Below are 19,452 nucleotides of genomic sequence, written 5' to 3'. Positions count from 1 at the left end.
ATCCTCCCCATCTTCCACATTTGTCGCGGCACCTTTTCCTCACAGATGAGAACCGATTCTCCTACCGAGGTTTGTCAAGCCTGTTGTTTGTCACAAGTGTGCGCCGACCATAGCGTCAAAAGATATTCCTTCCGCCTCCAAAATTGCTGCAGCAGTCTTTTACGGTCCATCCACCTTCGTGTCACAGCCTGCGTTGACGAACTGACATCATGATACGAAGAAGCCAGCGACGTCAGTCTCCCTCCTGTCAGAAAATGTGCTGGAGTACGTAATTCTTTTCCCTATGCTCTTATTGCTTAAGTGCCTGGGAGTGGTTGCCACAAAGGTGTCCATTGCTTTCTTTCCAAGAAAGGGCGAATTTGTAACGGCCATTCTTCATTCTGATGTTTCTTTCAAACTGTCCAACAATCGCTTCCGCTTCCTCGTTAAGCCCTCGGATGTGATCTATAATGCCAATGCTTTCCAAGTCCCAAAAGCCTTTCACAAGTACTTCTGTGCTTTCAAGGACTGTTCCTACACTTAGGACACGGAAATTGGCCATATTGTCAACTGAGGTATGCACTGCTATAGGACCCTGAAACATCCAACCAAAGACCGACCCCAGGGCAACCAAGTCAGCGTTTTGCTAGGAGCATTCAATTTCGCCCGTCATGAATTTCCACAAGTGTTCAGCGCCAATAAGACCAATTCTGGGTACTGCTGGCATTCCTGGCAACAGAAGCCTGTCCGATATGAGCCGTCCTGTCTCTTCTATTGCTCTGACAAAGTCGTTTTCGACAGGCACCTGGACTATGTGTTGCAGATTCAAGGAACCTCAATGGCCTCTATAGTGTATTCCTTGTCACCGCACTGGCTGCGAAGATGCACCTCTACAAGACGACGTTTTTCTGTTGCTGATGTGGCTGTCCCGAATGTACTCAGTTGCAAAGGTCTTTCCACTTTCTTTTAGGCCTAGAAATTTAGAGATGTCCTCACGGACAAAAGAGCGGTTACTGCCCCCATCCACGATGCCTCGAATGTAACCACGTCTACCTTCTCCAACAGCCCAAAGCCAGCAGGTTTGTAGAAGAATTTCATTGTTGATGGAATTCCGGATGCTTGCATGCAAGCTGTTAATATCCAATCTTAGAGTCACCTCTAGTTTCTTCGGCTTCCAGTTTGGGTCGCATACTGATAGCACATGTCTGCCACTACACTTTCCGCATTTCAGTCGGCGGCGGCAGTCTTTTGAACAATGTCCTCTCAACGTACATCGGAAGCAGCGGTTGTCACTTCTAAGTTTGTCCAATCTTTCTTCCCTGTTTATTTCATTATTGCGATCCGTAGCGTTGTGAGTACGTGAGTCGCCGAAAAAGCACTGTTCCCCTGCTTGTGAAGTTGCTTGCAGTACAGTAGACGTCGGCGGGCGAGACAACGATTTCCTTTCGCTTTCCTGTCTGACACGCTTGTTGTCTCTATAGTTGCCAATACTGCTCTTTTCCCGGCTTTCAATTTCGACTGTCAAAAATATCAGAAGTTGTTCCAGCTCACCATCTGAAGAGCTCGTGACAGATGTAGCTTCACTGTTCTGAGTGTCGCTAGCTGAACGCGACCACTCCGGAGTGTTGGCCAGCCGTTTATAATAGCCAACGACGATGTCGGCAGGTAGGGCTTTCAAAAAAATGTCGATCATCATGGCAGAATAAGTGGTCGAGCTCACCTTCAATCCATTCAGTCCGCGCATGTGGCACTGAACGTGATCCACGAGCTTCTGCAGGCCTCGCACGTCGTCCAATGATGTTACGGACGGTAGCCATCTCGGATGGGCAAGGTGCTCCTGGATAATCTGTCAGGTGTCACCAAAGCGCTTGGACAAAATGTTTACTGCATCGCCGTAGCACTCCCCTGTCACCTGTAACCCGGCTATCGATGACGCTGCTGCTCCGCTCAGAGGGCTTCTCAAGTAATAAAAGTTTTATCAACACACTCTGTACATGCTCAGTGACAAGCTAGCTTGAACCTAGAGCTGACACACTGCACTCCTCGAGCACTTCAGACGTGTGCAGAAGTCTGTACCATATACACATTTACAGTAATATCCTTTCAAGTGTGTGATGCTTCACCATCAAGGCGCCCCCTTTTGGCCAGTGGAGGCCAAGGGTTAAAGGCCAAGGGCTTTCTGTGTTCGCTGGTACACATTGTGCCACTGCAAAAGGACAAAGGCACAATGAGCGTGCCATATTTTTGCAGAGATTCCATGTGGTTCGGATTTTACATAACCAGCTTTTGCCGCCAAAGCCGTTGATCTTAATACTATTGGCAGGAATACATGTTGAAGGGGGGGATCATGCAACCAGGGCACACAATGCTCATATGCACATGAGTTGTCAAGCATCATTAGGTTAGTCGCCAATTTTGTGTGCCTCTTTTGTTATAATGAATAATTATGCCTACTGCGATCACAAGAAATTAAGAAAAAGGCATGGAGACTTCTTGTGTCTTGTATCGGCACATTTTCACGTATCAAACTTTTCCGAGGACCCTTTCAAATTCAAAGTATTCGTGTTCAACTGTACTTCATGAGAGTTATGGAAGACAAAATACTAATATTACTGCATGACAACATTGCAGAAGGCTGCACTGAAGCCAAAAATATGATGTCAACTTACTTGCCTCTATCAGTTATCTCAATTGGTGAATTGTACCGACTAGCAGCATGACTGCAAATAAGTGGCTTCTAAACTGAACAGTAAAAACCGGTTACCCACTTCCTTCATTTTATTTTATTAGCTTTATTCACAACTTGACGGTGCACTGAAAATAATGCTGCTTAGTTGGAATTTCAGCACTACAGCTGCACTTCTGTCCTGAGGTCTGTCTTGCCACAGGATCTGAGTGAATTATAACACACCAATGTCACTGTTTAACCAAACTTCAGTGACAACTGCTACATATGATTCGTATCTCAAAAGAAATCTTAGTTGGTCATTTTTTACTGGCACCACACTGCACACTTGGATACTGAACAGACAACTCGTTTGGCTCGGGGGGGTCCAGTTTACATAGTCAGAATGCATTTGAATGCACAGGGTCCGCTTAATGATAGAGCAGAAGTGGGTCAGAAAACAAACATGAGTTCATGATATCTGAGCTGAATTTGAGGGAAAAAGACAAGCATGGACAGGGCATGTAATGCAAAGAGAAGATAACCAATGGTCCCTTGGGATTAACGGAATGGATTCCAAGAGAAGGCAAAGGGAGTAGCAGAGAGATTGAGAAGTTTGCGACAACAAGGTGGCAGCAGCTGGCACAAGGCAGGGTTAATTTGAGGGATATGGTATAGGCCCTTGTCATAGTTTTTCTTGTGGAAGTCGTCCGCAAGTCCATGTGGATCATTAGTCTCATTACAGATTGGTAATGAAGAAAAAAAGCAGCCACAAAAGAACACTTCTGCCCACCTTTTATTTTTGTGTGTAAAAATACTTGTGCTGAGGAAAACTACACTGCTGTAGCCAAGCAAGGTGTTGAATCTGGGCCACAGTGATTGAACCCATTACTGAATTGACAACACTGGGAATGAATGCATGTACACATGTGCATTCATACCTTTCGCGCGATTATTTATGCGCTCCGCTGTCAACGTAGCAAGTGATCTTCAGCAATTTGCGAGATTATTCAGAAAACATTCCTTTAATAAGCATCCTGCAGGGTATTTAGGTTTCGTCGTCTTTGCTGCTGCTCTAGGCAAATTATCAGACTGAGTAAGCTGCTTGATCTGGCGACACCCTATAAGCAGTAATCTAAACAAAGCCCCAGGGTTATCCAGCGATTTCTCAAACTGCGCTAAAAACAGCAAACTTGGCTTGGCCACTCTGAAAGTGGTGGCATCACGTCCTTGGAGGTTCCGGCAAAATTTGCCTCTGCTCAACAATTATGAACTCCTAAAGAGAAGTTCTTCGTACAGTGAACTGTGGAGAGTTGAACTGTTGTTCATTCTGAGCAAAGGGCACGGGAGCATGTTGCAGGGATTCAGCATGAATATGCAATTTACCATGGAAATCTTGAAAGGAACTTCTTGCATACCACAGCAGAGTGTGTGTGATACTGTGGACAGAGCAGACGGCAACCGTTCTGCAGATCACAAAGGAATTGTGGCCATCCGTGGCTTCTTTTTTTGGAAGCTTGAAAGAAGCAGGAAGCCGAAAGTGAAAGAAGCAGATGTATAAAAATGTGTCGAGGTGAAGATGTGGATTTGACAAGCAAAAATTGTTGGAAGCAGTTTTGCCAGTTCAAATGCTTTAGTATCTTCTGTAACAAAACAGAAGCTACTAATGAGCTGACATGGGTGATAGAGACCAGCAGTTTGACTAACACTGTTAAAGAGAAAGCATAACACATTCTCAACATCAATGTTGAGCTGGAAAAAGGAGGAAGCTGAGCTTTTGCAAAAGCTGCAACTGAAGGGCAACTTAGCTGTGTAGTTTCATTGGTAGAAGCATTTGGTGCAGCAAAAGCTGCATTCATGATATGTAAAAAATACTGCTTTGATAAGCTGCTGCAATTGTTCATCCTTAAAAAAAATACTGGTGAGTACTTGAGCAACCTTGAAAGCCCTTGAATTGTGGAGCTCGGAACCAGCATGAACACTGAATGCTGAAACATCCAAAACACAACGAAAAAGCACCACTAACTTCCAGCTTATTACAAATAACAAACATGTATAATGCTTTACCTTGTTTTTCCATGTCCAAACTAGCTTGTATTGTAGACATATACTTCAGCCTTCACAAAGTAGCTCGTAATTGTAGACATATACTTCAACCTTTAAAAACCAGCAGCAACCAGAATTCTGTCCGTAAAATTACCAGGCCTTTACCAGATCAGACTTGACCCTCAAGGAACCCGAGAAAGCTGTCTTGACAATCAGTCACCACTTAACTGAAAAAAAACCTGGCCCCCAGCAACACAGTTCTCATCATTCTTTCATGCGTACTGCTGATAAAGAGCTGCAGTGCCTTACACGGCCAGTCACTCGTGACACCAGTTACTGAAATAATGCTACAGAAAGTGGCACTGGGCTTGAAACATGCTCACTGTAAAGGGTCATTGACAATAACTGCCTTCAATTCTGTAATTCAAATCTGCATCATAACGAAAATCCACAAAATGAGCAATGAAAATACGAGTGTACTTTAATTAGCCACACATTGGTGACAATTTTCTAGAAGTTTATTTTAACCTGGCTTAGTAATAGTTGCCCCTTTTGTTGAATGAAGCTTTCATTCAAAACCAACACAACCCAGTGCTTTCTTTCTTAGCCAATCTAAGTGTAAGGAGGTCACTGTAATTAAGGTCACTTCAAGCCATGAATGCTATTCCACTTGTGGCAGGCTTGACCACCTAAGGCAAAAACTTCAAGTGTACGGCACACGTGAAATGTCTCTCGATAAGCCGGAAAATCCCACTTTAGCACATTTAAGACCATTATGCATAATGTGCAAAAAGATGACCAGGTGAAGTTTAATGTGTTCGCCTGCAATGCACACGAAGCGAAGCACAGAACTGAACAACCACCAAAGGATTCCAAAGTGACTTGTCAAAGATCCTTTTCATGTTTTGAGAACAGCATTCTGAGGACGCCTTAACAAAGTAATTCTTCTTGGTACCAGCGGCCAGTACATCATGTGTGCAAATAATCTGGACAGTCTCAATGGCTCCTCCAAGTATGAAGATTATGCAGATCATCTCACCTAGGGTGTGCAGGCGGAAGAGTCTTCCCAGTTCATAGGGGAGCACTCGCAGGTGGTTGTGGTTCAAATGCAGCTGGCGCAGTGTCACCAGATCACCAAGTTCAGCTGGCAGAGAACGCAGCTTGTTGCAACTCAGATCCAGATGGGTAAGACATACAAGCTGGCCAATGCCTGGTGGTATACGTTGCAGGCTGTTGTCATTCAGGTACAGACAGCGCAAGTGGGACAGAGACCATAGGGCGGGGCTCAGGTTACGGATTATCCCTGCAACAAAAGTGCTGGCTTACAAAGTGCCACTGTAACAACCAGCAGCACTCAAAAACCACAGATAACTGCATACAGATTACAAACCAACATGCATGGAAGAAAAATCCACAGATGACAGAGCTGAAAATGCATTAAAAGCTCCAGTTTTATTCAGTGAGCTTGTGTTTTGTCAATACTCTTGCGTTTTGTCAGTTAGACCAGAAACTATAGGGCTAATATGCATCAATTTTGTCATTTCCTGTTTCTTTTAGAGCACCTCTTCTAAACAACTAGCCACTGAAGCCAAAAACTGCTCCCGAGATAACGAGATTAATCTCTCTTCTAAATGCTTTAGAAGTAGCTGTTTTAACCAGCAGTCTTTTTGTTTTTCCAGAAAACTTCGCAAAAGCAGGCAAGTCAAACAAAAGTAGCATTTTATGCGCTCCATCTACAAATTGCTACAACTTGTTTTTCTAGCCCAAGTGGGAGGGTCATAGTAGATCACGCAAACATTGTCAAAAACAGTCAAAGTGGCCGCCACCGGAGCAGGTCTCCAACCTTTATGTTTTACCCTGTATATCAGTCATAAAACAATTCATTAAAATAAGTTGAGCCTGCTTATAACCAACATGACCATCACATGCAGTTCCTTTATTATGCCCGGATGTCCAAAGTAAGTAGACTGGTCATAGTACAGATGACAACTGCAAAGCGGACTTCCGTGAAGCGCTGTCTACGTGGTATCTGCGAGTTGCCATCGGCCTGTCCAAGTTCTCATGCGGGTTGGCAAATATTCATGCGTCACGATTAGAGGGGGCAATCAGCGCTGTGCTTGTAGGCTTAGTACGTCGAGCTATGAAAGGCCACTTTTAAGCATGGGGCATACAGTCGGACACGAAATTTATACCCGCAAATGCAGTTATTTTTGTGTCTACGGTGCATAGGTTTTGTAAAAACAGTCTTTGCTGAGCACAAACCGGTGACAGCCTTTTGCAGACGATCTCACCGGGGGCCACCCCAGTTTTCACGCACAGGAAACGCCACATTGTCCAAGCTTTAGTTTTATCTAGAGACAATTTTTGGGCCAAATAAGGTCCAGGGGTAGTTTGTGAGTTTAGAAAAAAAAGGACACAGTGCGAGATAAGGGGCCTTTTTGGGAAGCTCATATGTAGCGCTGGTGTCCGTAAGGTGCAACCATTTTGGCCAGGAGCCGTAAAAGCACGCACATTTCATGAAGTAGGCGCTCGAGCTGTTTCAGCTCTTGTAATGCACAATCTGGCTTTAAAGTAATCCGTCATCAGTGCGTGCGGTGCAGGCAATAACTGGTGCAACTGACGAACCCGCTCCAGCACAGGCTGAGATATCATCTCTTCCCGTAGTTCTGTTCAGGTGCGATAAGGTCTCCCTTTATGATTTTCCGTAAAAAGATCCGCGGGGTCCCACATTTGAAAGGAAAGACAGGTACCATTGACAAACAATGAGAGTGCCACTCCTCCTCGGCTATGAGGTCATTTACCAAAGCGGGCAAGCTCTGCAGTTAAGTGTGCGGAAGCCAAGTGATGCTGCGCACCAGCGGTGGACTTTTTTCCTTTGTGTAAACCACGCACAGTCTTCATGCAAAAAGCGAAAGCAGTATCGATGTTCATGTAGGAACACAATGAAGAATGCGTAGCGTGTCCCCGGAGCACGAGTACCTGGTGCCTGCATGTTTGGTGCAACCAAATTTTGTGCCCACGGACGTCCACTCTATCCCGAGATTCAGCGCCATAGTGCAAATGCAAATTGCGACGACTGCATTGTCTTTGTACTAAGCAAGTGTTTGTAAGCGAAGCCAATGTAAGCGAGTTTGACATATTTTGGGCATAAAATGCTGGAACAAAGCAGACAAAAGGTCATCATAATCTAATGCCAGCAAACAGCTTACATAGCTAAATTCATGGCAAGAAATTTGAAGAGGTGCCAAAATTTGGCGCAGCCTCAGATGGCCCTAACCTCTGACAAGATTACCATGAATTGAAAAGGGTAAATCAAGACAGACGTTGCTTGGCTGGACATAGAGTAGGCTAAACTGGGGAAAAAAAATTTAATTTCTGGTCTACTGCCAATATCAAATGCTGAAACCTTCCTGAATTCAGTTATTCAGTTACTGATATAGACCTGTGCCCTTTTGTAGGCCCAGAACAGCTTGGTTTTCGAAGCTAAGTGGCAAATGGGCATGCCTGATTTTTTTTCAGAGCTTGCACTAGCTCACTCGTATTTCTGCTATAAAAATAGTCAACTGCACAACTCGGAATTTTTCTAAGCTCATGATTCTTCGCTCTTGTGTAATTATTCAGAAAGTGTCAGGCTTTCTGAGCCACGTATTTTCACACGTCTGCTACCAACAGCGACGCCCGTCATATGCTGCGTTCGAAATCAGCAACACTTGCTATGCTGAGAAGAGCCAAGTGGCAAACCAGCCTTTTAGGCATACACTCGACCAAATCAGTTCTTCAAGCCAGAAACTTTTCCAGGAACTAGCACAGCCTGAGGCTCCGAAAAAGTGCCTCCACAGGCGAATCCAAACTGCCAGCAGTCATTTGACTGCGTATACTCCGGTAGCGCACACCAAAGAATGCCTTCCTTCAAATGCACATCGCTGAATTACCATCACAGATGCAGCTCTCACATTCAAGGATGGAAGAATGCCCCAAGTTAACACCCAGCAATATTCCTGGCGACATCCCCAGGCATTCAGGATATCACTGGGGTGCAACATCGTCATATTGTTGCGTGATGCAGACCGTCACTGAAAATACCTTACTGAGAGAGGTGCAGAACAGATCACAGAAGAGGCTACAAATGCAAACTGACAAACACAAAGAACCGAAATATTGACATTGGTACTGAATACATGGCCAGGGCCTTCAACTTTCTGTGACGAAAAATTTTCAATTCCACGAATTGAGAACAAAGAATCCACAAAACTCAGCGGAAAACATCAAATAAATGGTGGAGAATATTGCGCTATATTTGGAACTAAGGTACGAAAGTGTGATTCCCCCCCCCCCCCCCCCCCCCTCCCTCCCCCCGAGCTATCCAAGGTATATTAAGTGACTTTTGCCACCAGGCCAGAGAACCATTAGGAGAAGCCAGCTTTAAATGACCTTGGGGCAAAGTGAGCGACGTGCAAGTGCTAATGAGAACGTGGCTGCGAATATGGAAAGATGGCGGTACGGGTCGTTGAGAAAGAGAAGACACTGAAAGAGTTGAGTGGAGTAGGGAAAGTAAAGAAGGGCAAACATCGCAGGACTGGCCAGCTCAAAACCCCGAGTAGCGGGGCACAGCGGTGACGACAGCTGTGCGGGAGGCTGCGTGCGTTAGTATCGGAGGGTTGCCATCGCTCAATAGTGGCACGCGCACCTGAAGCACTGCCTCTTAAACAATAATAGCGTATCTGCTTCTTCCATATTTTAGTGTGCAGTCTGCGTGTTTTGGGGGTGCCCTCGGCTAAGACTGGCTTGAACAGTTTGATATTGCATTATAATTGTAATGATATTTATTTTAAAGTTCTCCTGAGTTCTCAAACTTCCCACTCATGTTATATCCATGCAAATAAGGCAAAATAATGATTTTTGTATCACAGTCATTCTTAATAACGTCCATAAACAATAGTATAAAAAAAATTGCTGAGGTTTAGCTCCAGTTAAACCTAGTGTGTATGCGATAGCTGACCCGAAGAAGACGTGGTTCACTCGCGGCTTGTCGCTGTCATTTCTCCGCTTCTTGACGGCGGCGTCTGGCGAGACGTTCCTCTCATTGTTCCGGTGTCTCAGCCGTGCACTTGGCATTCCTGGCTTCTTGGGCTTGTAGTTGACTCGCCTTATACCACGCCACAACCTCGGGATCCGTCGACGTGGCTTCCCTCAGTCGCCGTTGATGTCAGTCACAGTATACACGCGGACTTTCTGCTTCTACATCCATCATTCACCTGAAGAACAAGCGCTTCGCAGCCTCTGTTTATAAAGTGGCCGAGCAATGACGTGCATCTGTTGCCCAACTGCGCATGCACAGCGCACCTGTGGCTACCTGTAGCGCAGTGGCGACGGCGCATCTCTGACATCATACGCGACGCACCTGTTGCTCGGCGCATGCGCAATAACGGCTCGGGCTCAGCCAGGTGACCTTGGCTTTACATGGTGTAGTGAAGCTATCGCTTCAAAAGACGACTGCAGCACACAATGCCGTGAAAAATTGCTGATTTAGGCATTTTTCGAGGAATCGCTGGGAACTAGGGGTTTTTTATACATTCTAGTGGCTACTAAATAGAAGCTCAAATACATGTTGTGTCTGCCCCCCCCCCCCCAAAAAAAATTAAGTAAATATAATTTGTCTTGGAGGTTAAATATCCCAAAATTTCATTTATTTCTTACATTTAACTCATTGGAAAAGAAACGAAAAGTGTTGATTTCTCTTTCAGCTTCACCTACACAAATATCTCAAAATCTTAGAACTGTAAATACTCACTACAATTCTGGTTAAGTTGAAAGAAGTGTCAAGGGGCAAAAAATATAGCTGATTTGCGTTGTTGATCAAGTGCGAAGTAGGTACGCTAGAACTGCTTACCTCTGCTATACTTTTATAAGCGGCGTGAAGTGCACCAGCATTCTATGAGGCCGCTCCGCCTTCTTATCAGCTAAGATTCGCCACGCGGTGTCTCCACCATCTCCTTTGCTCCCCAAGCTCACGGAGAGAGAGAAAGAGCAAAAGAGCAGGGGCGGCTTGCACGAAGCAAATAAGACAAGTCTTATTCTCAGTCTAATCTTATTCGTGGTGTAAAACCTCTCTCGGTTTTGAGAAAAGGAAAGGCGCATAGCTAGGTCACTTAGCACTAATGGTTGTGAACTGTAACCATCCTGCAGTGCGGCTATCACACAGGTGCGGAAGATGGCGATAGCTTTCGTTCTAGTGTAGTGTTGTCCCTGCAACACTGCTCTGAAATGGAGAACTCGCGCAGGCTAACATTTGGCCTGCTGCCACTGTGCACTGATGAGTGATGTGCAGGGAAGCCAACCTATTGGCACCCTTTTTTCACAGCTTCCGAAAACCTGAAATGGCACTAAATCTACAGAAAGGTCACTCTCTGCTCTCCGTGGAGTAAGGGTTACTCAAGTTGCCTTTTTTCCTCAGACTAAACTAAGTGCTTTCGGATGAATTTTTGGCAGTTTTATATAACGAATCTTGGCTATGTCGAACTATTTTACATTTTTCATCTGTTCACTACAAGGTTCGACTGTATAGACTAACTTTTTGGTCTTACTTTACTGCAGGAAAGTAGACACAACTTATTTTGCTGCAGGAAAATAAACACAACTTATTTTACTGCAGGAAAATAAACACAACTTCAGCTCATTCAACAGAGGTTAATTTGCTTTTCCTTTAATTCAAACATATTAATAATTCCAACCAGTGCATGGAGATTTCTCTTTCTTTCCTAGGTGAATGAAGTTATTTTCCACGGTGAAGAAAAGCTAGTTACTTTTAACTTAAGTCACACACAGAATAATTTGAACTTGAAACGAGAGACTATGAGTGCCAGCAATGGTGCTGAAAGCAGAAATTTCCTATTAAGCATTTAGGCATCTGCCAAGAAAGACTGCAATTTTGAACTGACCATTCTCTATACAAGGACATCTTCATCCAGTTGTCCATAAATAGCTCATGACTGCACCACTTCCCAACAACTGATGTTCAGAAACACCTCAAACACTTTAGAGCACCTTGCAAATGTTAATCCAAAAGCGTCATTCCTAACTGAGTAAGAGGAGCAGGGAAAGCAAATGCACATTTAGCTTTTGCTCTTTCTCTCAACTCAAACTTCCTACTCCCTTTTCCCTCAGCCTGTGCTTCCATGAGCATGACCTTGCTCACCAAGACTGCAGCCAGCGCTATTTGGCCATGGTAATTTGGCTTCCTACCTTGAGCAGTGGTGTTGGTGGCAGTACAGGTCAGTACCACATTATGTGAGCGACAGTACCACATTATAACAACGCAATTGAGGGGAATAACAGAGGAAGACCTCTTGCACTCCATTTGCGAGTGCTACACACAACTTGGCATTTTAAAAAGTTCATGGCAGTCCAGCCTGCCTGTTCAATATGAAAAATGTTCAAAAAGTAGTAAGGACCTCTTTACAAAGCGGCCTTCCTGACATTCCTAAACCATTTCCACTAATTAAAACTACTACGAAACCATGTGAAACAGCCCAATGCCATGCAAGACCTATACTGGCTAAGAAATCTGAAACACAGAGCAGCAAGTCAATGCATGAGCTAGTCTATTAGATTGGGTATTAAAGGGACAGTACACTGAATTTTAAAAGGCCACAGGAAAGGGTGTTCAAGCTTGGCTTTAAAATGCTTGCACTATGTAGAGTACAGGCTGCCGAGCGTTCATGCCGCGTACGAGACCTCAAAAGCGAGCAAGAAATTTACAATACATTTTTAAAAATTTGCGCTTCCGCACCTAGTGGCGACGCGCAGTGCCAGGCTTTCACGCAAAACCTGGCACACGACGTCACACCGTGCAAGTGAAGTCGGCAGTGGGGGGAGGGGGTTATCATTGGTTCATCGCACAGCTACCACAGCCGCAGCCACTCAGCGCACCCTGGCAGACGGTGGACGTAGGGAAGGGTCCGAGTGGGTGGAGCCGGCGGAGGAGCACAGACATTTTAAATGGCGTGCAAAAATTGAGAGGAGAGGAAAAGGCGCGAAGACGGGGAAGCTCCAATTTTGACTACATATAAGTCATTTTCCACAAAACGCACTAGAATATTTCTTGCTGGAGGATATTTGTGAAGCAGCGTCTTTTAACATCCCAGGCATGCCGCAACTTTATTCAGAGCCCCTTTCTGGGGCTTTTTAAGGACTCAATTTTTTTCGGCCCAATGGAAAGCTTGCTGTCTAAGGTACTGTATGCCGCAACGGTTTTATTGGAAACGCTGTAGGAAATTTTTAGCGAGAATTTTTAAAGAGCATGCGCCCGTTTTTATGTAACCCGATGCTGGAAACCATGATCAGGGGGTGCGATAGTGTTTGCATGTCGGCAAAAGAGCAGTGACAAAAACTTACATAAATCTTACCCGCCAGACAATAATTACATATATTTAGTATGTGGTGTAGCGTCCATTTCAGTTTCCATAACCAAAGCTGTTATGGCACAGTGATATGCGTCTCGTCGACATAAGTTTTAGCAGCCTGTGGTTGCCGCTCAGTCCAAGAAATTCAAAACACTTTGGTGCCATCTAGTTACAAAAGCTAAAAGCGCATGGTCGACGATGTGAAGGGAGTGTTACTTTTTATCGAATGGCGCATTGGAGAGAGAGTAAGCTATATTAAAACATTACGAACACTCCTGAAGGAAAAAAAGCACTGTGCACTTAAAACAAATAAGCGATAGTTTACCAAGATGCGATCACGTGGTGGACTACTGTGATAATGGCAGGTTTTGCGCAAGATGGCTTTTTACAAGATTTTCAATGCCAAATTAAAATTATAAATCCTTGTTTCTTTGACATTGCAGTGCTTAATTCTCAGTTTCAGGCATGATCTTTTCATTTCCATCTTAATATTATGACACGTTTTGGGCAGTGTTCAGTCCCTTTAAGCTGGACCTAATAATCAGATCTATCTAACCTGACATGTATCAACCCAAGACAGCTATTTTCATTTAGGCAGCTTTTGAAGAGAAAATGACATCAGACGAGTGCTCTATGGGCATGCACATGTCACAATTCATAGTTTCCTCATGTGACCGATGAGAAAATGGCTACTCAATGCTAAGTGCTGAATTACCTGTTATCTCCAGCTCTGGCCAAGTAGACTTCTTGCCTGCAGCATAATCTTCGGGGCACATGATGGTGTGTGTCCTCCGTGCAGGGTTATATTCTTGCCTGTCTCTTTCCCTTTCCCTGAGAGCTGCCCTCGACATGAGTGAATCTGAAGTCATGAGAATAAAGAAACCATGGAAATCAACGAAAAGCTCATAAACACATGAATATAAAGAATTAAGAAAACTGAAAAATTGCCATCAAAATGTCACACTATCCAGGTACCTTCATCACTACAGTAATTAGAATATTCCCATAATTGAAGGAAAGAATTATGATGAACTCTGCCGAATGAACACGACATCAATTCATGGTACTCACTAGCCCAGTGACATTTACACCTATATTTAATGTATCAGAAAGCCTTAGACCTTGATAAAGCATGAATGCCTAAACTGGCAACTGTAGTGATAACCTTATTCATTACATCTCTAAAAATCCAATGACATTTCCTTGCGCACAAAGCAACAAAGCAAATATAAACAAGCAGCTCCAATGAGGCCATAAAATGGCAGGGGCCGATTTACGGGTCACTCGAGGCGGTGGTCCCATTTGAATCATGCAGTTCTTGGACTCTGTCATTGACAAAAATGGAGTCCAGCATCGTTTCCTTGTGCAAGACTTCTCGCCTGTGGGGGCATCCCTCTTTCTATCCACCAGTGGAGAAAGGTCAACTATGAAACTGCATTGGCGAAATTTAGCATAGAAGGCCAGGGGACTGAGGGGAGCCTATGTTGAGATAACACAAAAATAGAGTAGAACTGCCCTTTAAAGCCGCTGGTGTGAAGTGTTACACATTACTTTTGCTTTTAAATGTTGACGTTGCCACAAAGTTTTTTTTTCTCTGAAATTTTCTAAAATCTGCTAGATTACAACCAACCACGCATAAGAAAACTGATAGTAGTAAACATGACACACATTTACTGCTTTGCCCACCAACCATACATAAGAGGTTCACCAAACTTCAGACTGAACTATTGAGCATTAATGATGCCCTAGAGGAGAAAATCTCAAGACAATGAAATCATCACATACTTCCTTGTGGCAAAGTTTCACATTATGAACAACAGCCAGACTAAATGGTTAATCAAGTAATTAGTGTTGTTTGTTACTTAAGGCAAAATAAATACTCCCAATTCCTTTGTTTTCCAGCCTGCAATATAAGTAATAGCCACTAAAATTTCAACTGCATACATGGTGGTTCAGTCATATGGTAGCCCCCTACACTGTCATCAGTATTTGCAAAGTAATTACAGCCATCTTGTAAACATTATTTATAGTACAGGTCAATTATAAATATAATTAGACACTGAACACATAATAGCACCTTTCAGTCTTTATTACAACTGGCCTACAGCAAGAAGACTAATCCATTAGTACAGTGATATCCAAGCTTGAATGGAAGAAAAGGAAAAGAGGACAGATGAACACAATGAAGCAGCAAACAGGAAACAAAAAACTGCCTCACTGTCCACTGAAGTTATGTTGCCAGTCCACAGAAGACACTGATTAACTCCGTACCACACCAAAAGTTTGCATGCTGGCTTCTACACTAAACTCTGGAAGAGAGCATTACGTTTACCAGGGGTCCCCTTCTTCATTTGTTAGGTCATGCAAAAATCAAAAAATATTTCTGGAGGTTTTTATTTTGCATTTAAAAGCCTGGAATTTATAACACAAACATCCATTCTACACTCCATCGATTAGCCATGTAATAAATTGATGAGCAGAAATTAAGAGCAAAAGTTTTCAACCAGGGCAGAGAACATTTGACTTACACTGCTGTGATGTGCCCCTCCTTCTCCTGCCCGTATGAGCTGCAAGAAAAATGTACACTTTGTTCAAGGTAACTTGAATGTAAATGTTATCCACCACATGCATTACAACTAGTCGGTGGGCTAGAAGGGTCACGGTTTAGAAGGTGGTAAAACACAATGAAGCTGGAGGAGGACAAGGGGCAAGTTATAACGAGTGTAAATGTGCACTATGTTCAACCACAGCACCCTGCCTAGCATCAGGTCCAAATGCATATTCATGGAGACCTCAGTTCTGTCACCAGACAAAGGCAATGTATTCTCCCACTGAGTAGGTGATGCTTTTTTTCAGCTTCACTCCCATTTAATTTGGTGCATTTAAAAACAAGATTGAAGCCCTTTCACAGCAGGTACCTTTTCACCCATCTGGTGGTCTGCTGTTTGCCATCACTTTAATCACAGAAGGCACAGCCCCCTTAAATAATAACCTTGTACTAAAGGTCGCCTGTGAATAACAAATACTGTAATCTATCATGCTCTAGGCACAATCAAATAACACTGGCAGCAAACCCCTTCAACAATTGGCAAAAACCTACGTGAAAACACTTGCTGCAAGCACTCACATGTAACAAAAAAAATTATTCTCTCAATGTGCACATCTCCAAATTGCAAGGGTTCCATTCAAAACGTTAAGGGGCAATTTTAGAGCACAGTAACAAAGGACCAAGTCATTACCTGATCCATTTGAGTCCAGAATATTGTTACACAAACACACATGATAAACACTAAACCACAGATGTCTTAAGTGCCTGCGTGACATTATTAATGTCGCATAGGGACAAGGTAATGGTGCCATTAACATCACCATGGAAACCAGTTTACATAAAAGCATTTGAAAATGTGAACGAAATAAAAGCTCCATTTCGGCACTGATATGGTTGGCAAACAACTAGTAAACAAACACATATTGCTTTAAAAATAAGAAGCTATCGTAATGGCCAGAGCAAATATGTGGATGTATATATAGATCATTTTATTGTTATAGATAAAGGTGGATGACAACTTCATCAAATTCCTTTTACATACAAACTATCAGCTGCCTAGTTTAACTACTAATCTGGCATTATCACACTGGTTGTCACTCCATACTGTTAGCATTTTCACATAACACACATAAAAAGCTTAAGAAAAAAAAAAAGACCAAGGAATGTTCACATAGAAAACAAATGTACAACTGCTCAGGCAGCAACAGAGGAAAGGTAGCAGTCCTTTCGACCAAGGAAAAGTGTGACTGCGTACACAAACTCGGAACAAGTTAATTTATTCAAAATTACCTGCAGCACTGTCAAGGCATTATTGCAGGGGCAACACATGACCGTACATCTTCCACATCCAGCACATCACTATTCAGACAGTGCAATCAGCAGATTTGCACATGGCTTCAGTTACCTTTGGTAACACCCACAATACAATAGGGCACAGCAAAGGCATGCTCAAAGCATACAAAACTGGAGAAACTGAGAATAGCATAATGCTGCATAAAACGCAGTATTTCAAGATCACAGATAACCTACAGGATCATGCCAAACTACCAATACATAAAATGTTTCAATGTGGTTAAAATGCAAAAGTCATTAGCAGCTATATAAAACGCGGGTTCGATCCCGGCCGCGGCGGTCGAATTTCGATGGAGGCGAAATTCTAGAGGCCCGTGTACTGTGCGATGTCAGTGCACGTTAAAAAACCCCAGGTGGTCGAAATTTCCGGAGCCCTTCACTATGGCATCTCTCATAGCCTGAGTCGCTTTGGGACGTTAAACCCCCATAAACCAAACCAAACCATTAGCAGCTATAACTACGTCCACCCTAGGACAAAGACTTCTTCCATATCCCTCATGTTAGCCCTGTCTTGTGCCCACTGTGGCCACCATATCCCTGCAGACTTCCTACTTCCTGCTGTATTCATATAGGAGGTGGTGGCTAAGGACTTCACCAGGGTGTCTAAAAACAGGATTCAAGACTGAATGCACCATTTGCAATGTGATATCTGGATTCTATTACCCTGTTTGTTTTTAGAATTGCACAGCGTACTAAAAGACCAAGGAGACACTGATGAGAAGACACACAAGCAGCACTTGTGAGCATGTCTTCTTTTGTAGGTGTCTGTGTTGTGTACCTTCTCACTCGTGCCCTTGTTCTTTCAGTGCATAGTGCCGTTCCAGCATGCTTCATTCCCAACTGGGCCAGCTAGCTGTTCTGGTCCTGTTCTTGCAAGGACATCGGCTTTCCTACAAGGATATGGGTTCTGGACAGTGAAACAATGCATTTCAAAAGGTGTGCCGAATACGTGATGCAGCACAGCGGCTGCAAGAGGAGATAAAAGACACAAGGTCGCTTGAGATCATACTCTAACTACAGAAGTATAAAGGCAGGCAACCAGACAATTCACTCGCAGTACCTAACATCAATAACATTACAGATCCACGGGCGTCTAGGTCGCGGAGAACTCGCTACCGATGAGGAGGTGCAGTTGAAATGGCAAGAACGATGCTGCAAATCTAACAGTTTAAGGTAATCGCAAATCCCACAATATAAACACCCAGCGCGCCAATCAGCAATACGAACACCAGCTAAGCTAAGAGATATTGTCACAAAACAAATCACTCGTTCGATCGTCTGGGCCTGTCAGTGCCCTGGTTCACTGGCTCATATCTAAGTGAAACGACGCTCCGTATTGAGAACTACGAAACAACGCGAGCCAAATGCTGTAGAACCCATGCACTGCTCATCTGTTGCGCTATAAAAGCTTAAAAATAATTATTACCTCTATTATTCGGGTAGTAATAGTAAACCATCTTGCCAGAGCCCGGAGGTAGGTCCACGTCGGTGTTCGAATTCCTGGCAACACCACGAGCGTCCCGAGCCCCGGGCTCCCACGAGACCACTGCGGATTTTCTACTTTCTCTTCTACCCACACATGAAAGGATGCTCAGCGGGAACGTGCTCGAGTACGCGTGCACGCGCCACTGCCGATGAGCACTGCTCTTGAACGTTCCTCCAGTTCGCGCTATACTCTGCGCGACAACACGGAGTAACGAATCCGCAAACACGCATGAATACGCTTGTAAAGGGTATTCTGCACAGGCTAAACGCAGAAGCATGATCGCCAGTGAAACAGTTTACGGGAAGATTTCAACTTTTGATTGCGGTAGTATGACAACCAACATCTGCCTTCGCGCGAAAGATGCACATTGATCTTTTCACAGAACACTCGAAACGCCTGCTTCTCTTGGCCACATACGCAGCATTTCCGAGGTAAGGAAACAAGGGTTTGAATCATAAAAAATCATAATTGTGAGCATGCGGCGGTGCAATGACACAGGCCGTCGTCATTCACCGCCGCCGCTCCAAGCGGGTATGCCCGCGTAGGCTCTCCGCATCCCTCCGTGCGCTCTAGCATCTGTACAAATCACTTCTAGAAAGAAATACAGGATCATGAATATCATGTGTTTACGCACCTTCATTTAATAGCGAGTGAACCGTAGCCAACCGAGACAAGTGTGTTTCTAATTTCACTTTTTTCCAGATGAGCTTGCGGCATAGGCAGCTACTTTCCCATCATGATAGTATTCCAAAAACAAAGTCAGTCGCAAGAAAACACAAGATATTTATCGCTATATAAGTAACTCTAGCGTGCCTTAGAAATTATAACAATATTATTTTAATTAAACCTCAAGAATTTGCTTTTTACAGATTTGAGAATAACATTGAATAACGGATTGAATAATTTGTCTAGAGCGAAACCTTTGCTCGATCACACGAAGTCCTTCTAACATAACCGACCGAAAAAACCTATA

At 43.8% G+C, this 19,452-nt stretch overlaps 1 protein-coding gene across 3 annotated transcripts in view; it reads right to left on the bottom strand.

Moving 5' to 3' along the window:
* Positions 1-19,426, bottom strand: part of twin (CCR4-NOT transcription complex subunit 6-like twin) — a 137,511-nt gene extending 118,085 nt beyond the window's left edge. The window contains exons 1-5 of one of the 3 annotated variants that reach the window (XM_077649559.1): positions 19,114-19,228; positions 17,772-17,900; positions 15,621-15,659; positions 13,808-13,951; positions 5,730-5,993 (exon numbers count right to left, since the gene is read on the bottom strand). In XM_077649559.1, coding sequence (XP_077505685.1) covers positions 5,730-5,993; positions 13,808-13,943 — 400 coding nt within the window. In that variant the 5' untranslated portion in view covers positions 13,944-13,951; positions 15,621-15,659; positions 17,772-17,900; positions 19,114-19,228. Of the gene's footprint in view, positions 1-5,729; positions 5,994-13,807; positions 13,952-15,620; positions 15,660-17,771; positions 17,901-18,419; positions 18,560-19,113 lie in introns of those variants that run through there. The other 2 variants (XM_077649558.1, XM_077649557.1) reach the window with 2 other exon arrangements.
* Positions 19,427-19,452: the final 26 nt, after the last annotated feature.

The sequence above is a fragment of the Amblyomma americanum genome, chromosome 1 (assembly GCF_052857255.1).
Source record: "Amblyomma americanum isolate KBUSLIRL-KWMA chromosome 1, ASM5285725v1, whole genome shotgun sequence".
Taxonomy (NCBI): Eukaryota; Metazoa; Arthropoda; class Arachnida; order Ixodida; family Ixodidae; genus Amblyomma; species Amblyomma americanum.
Note: the sequence above shows the minus strand (reverse complement) of the source record. Positions and strands in the feature narration are given on the sequence as shown.